The following is a 9,789-nucleotide window of genomic DNA, read 5'->3' on the forward strand; positions in this document are numbered from 1 at the left end:
TTTTCTGAGCACTGCACAGTCTGACGTTGGGGGTAGATTACTTGGACATCCACTGGGAGTGTTGACAGCTGTCTTAAATGTTTTCCTCTTTAATCTGTGTCACTATAGGATAGCAGATTCCAAATTGACTGAAATGACCTCTAACCCTGCCCAGACAGACGTGCACCAGCAGCTGCTTCTCTAAGACCATTGCTGATGGCTTTCCACCTTGGCGTTGTGTTAACGCACACCTGTACGTTTCAGAGCAGCAAACTGACAAAAACTCCTGCTTTTATGGAAATGGTTACACTGTTGACGATCAGTTCATCAGTATGTTTAACATGCAGCACTTGTTAAAGGTGCTGATTGCTGCCAGATCTTATTTATTTGTATCATTTTATGTATTTACAAGAAAAACATTAAAACTGACACATTATGTCCTGTTTTTGATGCTATATGTTGCTCCGAAATAAATGTCAACTTTATTGTTCTTTTACAGATGTGCAAAGTACTCAAGTGGGGCTTCAGTGGTGGAGCATATATACTGTATGAAAAAACAAACAAACTACTATCTTGACCTATTTGTTCCCCATGGGCGGTTCCGCTGCACTTCAAGCTCAGGTCCTCTACCAGAGGGCTGGGATCTTAGCTGTTCCTAGGACTGCACTCTTCTGGACAGAGATCTCTGAGGTTGTTCCTGGGATCGGTTGGAGCCACTCTTCCAGTTTGGGGGTCACAGCACCGAGTGCTCCGATGACCTTTGACACCACTGAGGCCTTGACTCTCCACAACTTCTCTATTTCCTCTTTCAGCTGATGGACGGCAGTTAACATCTGTAACACCATTTGGAAATCTCTAAATTGGATTGGGCTCAAACAATAAACACTTTCACCCTAAAAGAACACACATCCATGGTTTTCTGAAAGAACTGCATATTTGCTTAGAAAAAAACAGTTTAACAGTTTGGGATCAGAGGTTATTCTGTTTTTATTGTGATGTTAAAATAATCAAAGTGTTTTGACAATATTCAGGAACATCTTCCTTAATTCCTTTCAATGACACAGATTTGATGTCTGAGTTTTTATCTTTTTTATTTTTTTATTTATTCATCCTTTCACCTGGTGTATTTCGTTTCCGAGCATTACGAGACGACCTGAACGCCTCGTGAGACGTGTCTGTTTTCCCAGCTTCCGCCTTACTTCCGGTTAGCTTCCCACCGCAGCGTAGCGGCCGAACGAAAACAAAATGAGATAGATAAACTTTGCGCCCGAGCTGTGATCAATGACAGCTTCGTTACCGCGTCCAGGCATACTTTACCCACCGCTCTCTTAAATGTCATTGCCCTGGACCCGAGGAGTGTAGCAGGAACAGGAATAAACAACCATGCAGTTTTCTCCGACAAACGGAGATTTCACGTTCGTCTCCTCTTCGGAAGCCGAAGGTATGCTAACGCTAGCATAGTTGCTACACAGCTGGTAGGCCTTAAAAATTAACAAAACGCACCGGGCGGTGGTTTCTGTCATTTTTATTCGAGTAAAACTGGCTTCTAGTAGGTTAAGAAAGTGAATATATTCTGGGCACCTCTGTTAAAGGTTAAACGCCTTAATAAATGCAGAAGTTATCGCGTAGTTTAGGTAAATAAAGGTGCGTTGTTTGGAGGAAAACTGGTAAGAAACACTAAAAGAAAGTTTAGAGTGAATGAACTGGGGACATATGTATTCTTATTTACTGTTCATATTACAAGATCATATAAATATGGCTTTTAAAAGCTGCTGAGCGTCACTTTTCCTGACATTTAACTGGTCTTGTCGTCAAATATGTACAAACTAGCCTGGCGTTTTCTTTTTAGGAATAAAAGTAAACACACAAATATGACAGTATACTTACTAAATATGCCCATAAAATAATCCTGAATAAATAGAGTGCACACATCAGTTTATTGTGCATGGTAACTATGTATGGTTCAGCGTGAATCTTTATTTATTATAAGAACATGAAAATACCACGTTTTAAACATTAAGAAAATAACATGAAAACAATATTATCTGCCTTTTTGTACTCTTGGACTTGCCATACACTCTCCTGCTGTGCTTGTATTAAATATTTAGTTACAAAATATATGAATATGGCCAGGAAAATGCTTCATGTTGACCAGTGACCTATACAAATAGGGCATTTTAAGGATCACTAATATGTTTTAACCTTATTACAAGATTTACCTGCCTTTATATTTAAAAGATCAGTGGGACGTTTTGCTATATAGGGTGTTATTAGTCAGGGTGGCTGTCAAAGTGAGTACAAAGAGGAGACATCTGCCTCTGTGCACATTATCAATGAATTCAATCATTAATTATCTTTGTTAGGTTACACAAAGAAGGGAAATTACAGGTGTGAAGTATTCCCGTTGTGTGGAAACAGCCTGCTGCTGTCTGAAAGCATCCTTCTCTCCGCAGAACTGAGTGGCACCATCAGCACGCCCGATGTTAAGCTGAACATGGGCGGCGACGGCGGAAAAGATCCGTACGCAACCACCTTCCTGAGGCAGCGGGGCTACGGCTGGCTGCTGGAGGTGGAGGAGGAGGAGAACGAAGAGACTAAACCTCTTCTGTAAGGATGTGTTATGTCGAACCTTTTCACTTTCCTTGAATAACTTGGGAGAAACCAAAAAACGTGCGTCACGCTCTGCTGACTGTTGACGCCGTCATGTGAAACGTAGCGAGCGAGGGAAGCTGACATGGGCAGATGTCAAATTGTTAGGCTAGATGTTAACTATAAAACAGATTTAAAAAGAAATGGTTTATGTTTTTATTTTATGTTTGGACCTCACAAACTGCTCAGACCAAATGTAGTAATTACCGGAGCTGTGGGAGAAACTGTGTTGGATGGTATGATCTGTAATTTTTATTCCTGTACGTCCTTAAATTATACAGCACCATACGGCATTACTGACTGCCTAGAAAGGCTCGTGATGTTGTCTTATTGCTGCGTGTAATTTAAGGGTTTATAATATATTTTAACGTTTCTTTCTTAACTGAAAGATTACATAAGCTAGCATTATTTATATGCTATTGCATCACAGAGCAAAGTGATTTAAACAACAAATAATGGCTCGAGCAAAGCATTTAAATCCTTAGGGTAGTGTCAAGTGTCGGTTCAAAGCCTCCATCTTTTACGTCCTTGTCTCTTGTGTGAGCAGGGAAGAGCTCGACATCGACTTGAAGGACATTTATTATAAGATCCGATGCGTGCTGATGCCCATGCCATCGCTGGGCTACAACCGGCAGGTAGTGAGGGACAACCCGGACTTCTGGGGTCCTCTGGCTGTGGTGCTCCTTTTCTCCATGATCTCAATCTACGGACAGTTCAGGGTGAGTAGAACCCAGTCAGCACATCTGCATACGTTTCTTTTCAACGTTGTTGGTTGGGCTAGTTTGTCAAAGCTCTTCCCTCAGCCTAACTAGGACATCATAACATGACTCTGAACGCACCTGTTAAAGTAACTTTTGTTTAGTGGGGGGAACAGAAAAGAGAAATAACTGCTTATTTTGTAGAACCTTTTGTTTTGTAAAAACATCATGTATGCAGTATTTATTTTCATTAGGAGTTGTTGACAGTTCAGAAGGAAGCTGAGAGGACTCCAGAGACCTCGGCTCTGTCGTTAAACGTCCCTTCGTGTTTGCAGGTTGTGTCTTGGATCATCACCATCTGGATCTTTGGATCTCTAACCATCTTTCTGCTGGCTCGTGTTCTCGGTGGTGAGGTAAGTGCCGCTGACGGCCCCGCAGCTCAACACATACACATCATCTCTCACGGTTCAAACCGCGGCTCTGAACGGACTTGTTCTTCCGAGCAGGTTTCCTACGGCCAGGTTCTCGGCGTGATCGGATATTCCCTTCTCCCTCTCATCGTCATCGCTCCCCTGCTCGTAGTGATCAGAGGGCTTGAGGTGGTTTCCACGCTAGTCAAAGTGAGTCAGAAGGACACTTTTATTTCTGGGTTTTAAGCAGACCACTTTGTTTTGAAATATTGCTCTGAGGGAGATGAGCAACATGCTGGACCTCCAGTCACTGATTTCAGATGAATCCATCCTTTTAAATAATCATTATTACTACTAATTTTTCTCCTGTTAGTCTCAGATAGGATCATGTAAAGAATACTGTTAATCTCTCTTATGAAACTAGTTTTGTAATGACTTTATACATTTAATCGAACATATTATGGAGACAATCTGGAGGGTCATTCACCCCAAGATCAATAACAAAACAATAAATATAAAGAGCTGGTTGTAAATAGTCTTCCGTTTCGTGTGGATAATGGGAGACCACATCTTAGCTAAAACTAAAGTGACAAATAATATTGTTGAATTTACTTTTAGACCAATATGGTAAACGATAAAATAACTGGCATCCTTTAAGTAGCTTTATTATTATTATTATTATTATTATTATTATTATTATTATTATTATTATTATTATTATTATTATTATTATTAATAATAATAATGTTCTTTACATTAATAAAAGCAAAATCATAGAATTTATTCATGTTCAACCAACAGCCTCATTAGGTCTTGTATAGACACTAATATTTGCATCCAAATTAGCATTTTTAAAGAAAAAATAAATAAATGTAGCTCACAAAAACACAGTTGTCTCAGCTTGCATTCATCAAATGTTTTTTTAACCCATGTATTTTGAATAAATAGTGGAACAATAAAGGAAGGCTTAAATGATAATTTTTTTTATAATTATTAATCTCTAAACAGAAATCTCATTGCTGCTCTGAGAAAGTGTTAAAAACCAGAGTAGACGTGTAAATAATTTATTAAGATTGTTTTGTGGAAGTCCTTAAGTTTGTATGTAATGTGTCCATGTTTACCTTTTTTTGTTTGTGATTATCATAAAAGTGTCCGTTTGTGATGAATCAATGATTAACGCTTCATTTTATTCTCCCCTTCCAGCTGTTCGGAGTCTTCTGGGCTGCGTACAGCGCTGCTTCGCTACTCGTCGGAGACGAATTCAAAACAAAGAAGCCCCTTCTCATATACCCCATCTTCCTTTTGTACATCTACTTCCTGTCTCTATACACCGGCGTGTGAGCGGATGAGTTCGAACCGCGGACCTTCGTACGGACAGTGACTCTGGTGCATGGAGGGGGAAAAAAGTCCTATAATACTCTAAAAAATTTGTTTTTAAAAAGAGCTGTTTATTTCCTTTTCTAAACTCTGTTCAGTGTTGGACAGTGGGGATGTGGGGAATACAGATTATTGTAAATAGTTTTGTTCCTCTTGTCTTTGGTCAATAAAATGCTTATGATTTTACAGCTTGAACCTTGTTATGCAGACGATTCGATCACCGGGGCGGTTCTGTTCCCACATTCCTGCATTTCTTTATAGTTTTTGAACCTGGGCGTAATTGCGGGGTGGGTTGTTCGACTCATTTTTAATCACATCTAGCAAATGTGGTGCCAAATTTTTGTGTGTATGCAATATGTTAGAGATGAGAATTAGCTTGCACCACTGTAGGTTTCCTCATTGTTACACACTGTCACGTTGTATAACAAATGTCCAATAATGTTTCCCAGCTTTCACACTTTTGTTTTAATCATCTCTAATATCCTGCAGAGCCCCTGAAGTGTCTTTTTTTGTTGTTTAAACTGTGAGAACATTTTGATTATGTGTATGTCTAAAGTAATATTTGTTTGCGGTAAAGTGTGCACACAGAATAATAACTCCCTCACGATATTTGTGCGCACATGTAATTATCCTGTGTACACAACGTCGGCAAAAGCAAATGGCTATCGTCACTTCAGGGGTTCCACAGCTTTTTTTTTAGGAGCAGAATCAGGCTGATGGGCAGGTCATGCTGGATGTGGTGCCTTGTTTGTTTTTATTTTTTTTCCTCCCCTCAGCCCTGTTTTTCTCTCGTGGGACGCAGGAGCGAAGTCATTTGATGAATAACGATTTATTTGTCAGGTTCACTCATCACTAATTTATACACCACTCAACTGATTACATTCCGACAATAAAAAGTAATATGTGTCAAAACACTCCATTTGTAAACACATAATCATTAAGGGCAAGCCTGTCTTATTTTCCTAATGCTTGTTAAACGGGTAAAAACGATAAAAAAAAAGTGAAGCGCCCTGACTGGGTGGTGGAAATGAAAGTCCAGGTCATGTAACTGTTCAGTAATCGGCCCTTCAACAGGACACAAAGGATCAAGATGTGTCTTATTGGTGATTTTTGTGCAGCCATAACTGTTTTGTGAAAAGCTAATTGTTACGATATGAGAGCTGGCGGTACGTCTGGAACACTGCTGGTTCTGTCTGTAGGATGTGGCACCTCCTTGGTTCTGGATGCAAATTGAAATTTGTTGCAAAGCAGTCCTACAACCATATTAAACTCCTCTGCAGCAAGTCAGCCTATAGTTGGTGCAACTGGCCCATAGAGATCCATAAAACTGGCACTGGGTCAAAGTTGATCCATTGGGGCAAAGATCAGGGGATCTGGGTGGCCACAGGAGGACCTCAACATAAAGCAGGCAGTCCACAAACACATGGTTGTTGTCTTGTTGAAAGGATGTACAAGGCTGCTGAAAAATGGTCAATTTCAAATGAAATTAAACGGATTATTTCTGAAGACATACCCATTAGAAAACTATGATTTAAAGGTAGGTTAGGAGGATTAGATGCTACTTTAGTTACTGTGATTGCTGATGTCTTCATGGATTCATTTTTACGCAAATCTCAATTACGACAAAAATCAGTTTTTTCACATTTTTTGCACTGCAGCCTGTGCATCTGACTCATTTTGCTAGCACGGGTCACACATGTGGGTGCCCTCACATTCCCATTGGTTTCAACATCTGGCCACTGTGGTATCTGAACGTCCCACATGTTGGGTGATTCCACAACACAATCTGATCTCATGCAAACCCACAAAGTGACCCCTCTGAAACTCCAATCTGGTAATGCTGCCTAATGTTTCTAAAAGACATCTGATGACATTCAGTTCCTGTTTTGACTGATTGGTGAATGCTCCAGCAACTGTCTGATAACTACCACTCCCACTTGTGTTGCCACCACTTATGCTCTCTGGTGCTCGTTCTAGTTCTGCCAGCTGACTGGGAGTCCAGTTATTTACATATTCATCAGTGGTATGGATCTGGACCAGATTACATCTAAACCTGATAGATTACATCCATCTCATCTTATCTTCACTATATAGAATTTCTTTTTTAAATCAGTACTTTGAGAGTGGGAAATTATGCTCTAATCCAGTGTTCTTAGAATGACTTTAGTGCAGCAGGCAGGGAAAGAAATAACAATAATAAGAATAAATTTTCTTTATTTAAAACACACTGAAGGCAAGGCAATAGCAGAAATTTCAACAAGAACCAAATTTAAATAAGACAGCAGCTCATGCACCACATATGGTAAATAATTCTCATCAGCTGTATTGATAATGTTTTCCTGTCAACTTTCAAACATATACACCACAAAGTTTGATATGTACTAAGGAAATGTGCACCACAAACAGCAGATTTTATGACAGACAAGTAACTATAAAGGTCACTTAACTCCTATGAGCTGATCCTGTGCTTGGGCTTCCAATCCCTCAGCTGAGAACTGATTATTTTGGTTCTTCTTCCTCTTCCCCTTAGTTTTTTTTTATTAGACATTAGTCTTTGGTAGCCTATCTTTCAGAAAAACAAACAAACAAACAAAAATTTAATGTGATTTCATGTAAACCAGAACGTTTTTACATGGTTGTAGCTGCTAAATTATCACTGGATTAATTTAATCACCTAGAATTAGCCAGGATCAGTAGAAATGAAACCAGGTGCTCTTTTCCTGAAAGTCTGCTTTAATGAGAATGTACACCTGTCAGTCAGTTTGTGTTTGAACAGCGTTTATAACGAAGTAATTGTTTGCAAATCATTAATGAAAAAAAACAGGAGCAAAACAATGACTTTAATGTTCCCATTATTTTGTCCATCAGCTGTTCTCGTTTGCTGCTGGCGCTGTTCTCGCGAGATTTGGCGGAGAGTGGCGGTGGTGGTGTGCTGTAACTGACAGAGCGCTCAGCCCGGAGTTCCTCACTGCTGATGGTGACGGACGGAGGAGAAGAAGACGCAGAAGGAGTCAGCAGTGGCAGGGGACTGGTAGTTCCGAGCTACTCTCGTAGATTTAATAGTTTCACGTTTGCCACTGGATCCCCACAAACCCCGAAGGGAAGAGAAAGGGGAGAAAATACGCGAAGATGGCGGCCGCGGCCTCGCCGGGCTCCGGCTCGTCGCCGGGCTCCGGCTTGTCCGCCTCCTCGGACTGGATTGTAGTGAGAGACGGCTGCCTGCGCTGCGACGAGGAGGGCCTGCGGAGCCTCTCCTACCACCCGGCCCTCAACGCTATCTTAGCCGTCACCAGCCGCGGCAGCATAAAAGTGATCGACGGCACTTCGGGGGCTATTCTCCAGGCTTCAGCGCTCCACGGTAAGCGCCGGGGCTTTCTGTCAGCGCTGACAACACTTTCAGTTTTATAAACCAACTCCAGTTTGTCAACAGACTCCGGACCGGACTCGTTTAGCTGTCCTATAGGGGCCTAGTCGGGTAATTTAGAAAACAGTTTGTGTTTCTCCTGCTCCGCTTGTTTGGAAAGCGCCACCATCTTGGCACGATGGCAAACTTACTGTCAGACACTCTAGCCTCTCACAAATAAAGAGTTTGTCACAGTTTGTACCCCGGAATCAACATGACACCTCTGTGTGCAAGCTAACAGTTAGCTTAGCATAGCGCTAGTTAGCCGGCAAACCTCCCTGTTTGGTTTGTGATGTAATTCTGGTCACTCGCAACATGTCGTTGGGTGTAAATGTCACGTTTCGGACACCAGAAGAAGCACCGTGATGAGCACACTGAAACTACCAGCTGACTGAATGTTTCCGAGCTTTGAAACGAGGACTGCTGTGTTAGCCGCTAAGCTAGCTTCACTTCTCACCGGGCGCAGTCGTTATAAGCTGGGGCGATGCTGATATCAAACTCAGTTTAACAGGAAAGACGTGTATTTTTACTTCTTACGTTAATAGGGTTATTTCCACACAGTAAAGCTCGTTGAAACACACCACATGTCAGCTCTTCGGTCAGCTGCTGGTGAAACGTTTTATATAGTTTCTGTAAGATTTAAAGCGTGGAGCTCTGCTGTGGACTCACACTTTCACTCCATTTGTGTTCAAGTGTTTTCTGGAGCAAACCTAAAAGTAGGAGCTTCTTAAATGTTCTGACATGTGCCAGTCTTTTTAGAGCAGCTTTTACACCTGCATCTATGATTCAATATTAAAACACCCACTGAGAATTTGCATAGTTCATAGAACAATAATGTCATGAATTTTTTTGTTTTTGTTTTTAGTCATATTTTCCCCCCAAAAGTCTAGAAAGTTTCCTTCGCAGGATGGGTCTTTCTAAGTTGTTTCTGCGTAAAGCTAGAAACAAATTATTTCTTGCGTTTGGAAGACAATCCTAACAAATGGGCACAGGTCATGGACATGATTCCTTGGGAGTGCACAAATTGGCGTGTTAAATTGCTACGATTTGGCGTTTTATATTGGAGAAAATTATACTTTGCTCTTCTCTTATGAAACACACGATGATGAAAACCTTACAGCAACAGCATGTTTGATGAAAAGGAACTTCTTTAAGGGCATCCTGCACCAATCTCTGTCATTATGGATGCACAGAAAGGACTTTGAGGGGTGTTTTTACAGTGCAGAATCAAACATGAAAATTCCAAACAGAGGACTCAGACCTTATTTTTTTT

The 9,789-nt window shown here is 40.9% G+C and overlaps 2 protein-coding genes across 9 annotated transcripts in view; both read left to right on the forward strand.

Moving 5' to 3' along the window:
• The first annotated feature begins 1,171 nt into the window (after positions 1–1,171).
• On the forward strand, positions 1,172–6,027 carry yipf4 (Yip1 domain family, member 4). The gene is made up of 6 exons (XM_017428078.3): positions 1,172–1,420; positions 2,433–2,586; positions 3,176–3,347; positions 3,662–3,739; positions 3,833–3,946; positions 4,940–6,027. The coding sequence occupies exons 1-6, from the start codon at positions 1,363–1,365 to the stop codon at positions 5,075–5,077; spliced, it is 714 nt and encodes a 237-aa protein (XP_017283567.1). The 5' UTR covers positions 1,172–1,362; the 3' UTR covers positions 5,078–6,027.
• Positions 6,028–8,017: 1,990 nt separating this feature from the next.
• The window catches only part of birc6 (baculoviral IAP repeat containing 6), a 103,160-nt gene continuing 101,388 nt past the window's right edge, over positions 8,018–9,789 (forward strand). For 6 of the 8 annotated variants that reach the window (XM_025009103.2, XM_017429910.3, XM_025009121.2 and 3 more), the window contains exon 1: positions 8,018–8,471. In XM_025009103.2, the coding sequence (XP_024864871.1) occupies positions 8,243–8,471 (229 nt within the window). In that variant the 5' untranslated portion in view covers positions 8,018–8,242. The remainder of the gene's footprint in view (positions 8,472–9,789) is intronic. The other 2 variants (XM_017429943.3, XM_017429920.3) reach the window with 1 other exon arrangement.

This window comes from Kryptolebias marmoratus, linkage group LG22 (assembly GCF_001649575.2).
Source record: "Kryptolebias marmoratus isolate JLee-2015 linkage group LG22, ASM164957v2, whole genome shotgun sequence".
Lineage (NCBI taxonomy): Eukaryota > Metazoa > Chordata > Actinopteri > Cyprinodontiformes > Rivulidae > Kryptolebias > Kryptolebias marmoratus.

Excerpts from the sequence above, each read along its gene's own strand:
- yipf4 (XM_017428078.3), top strand. The coding sequence starts at position 1,363 with ATGCAGTTTTCTCCGACAAACGGAGATTTCACGTTCGTCTCCTCTTCG. Across the intron at positions 1,421-2,432 it reads CTCCTCTTCGGAAGCCGAAG|AACTGAGTGGCACCATCAGC; the intron begins GTATGCTAACGC and ends TTCTCTCCGCAG. Across the intron at positions 2,587-3,175 it reads GAAGAGACTAAACCTCTTCT|GGAAGAGCTCGACATCGACT; the intron begins GTAAGGATGTGT and ends TTGTGTGAGCAG.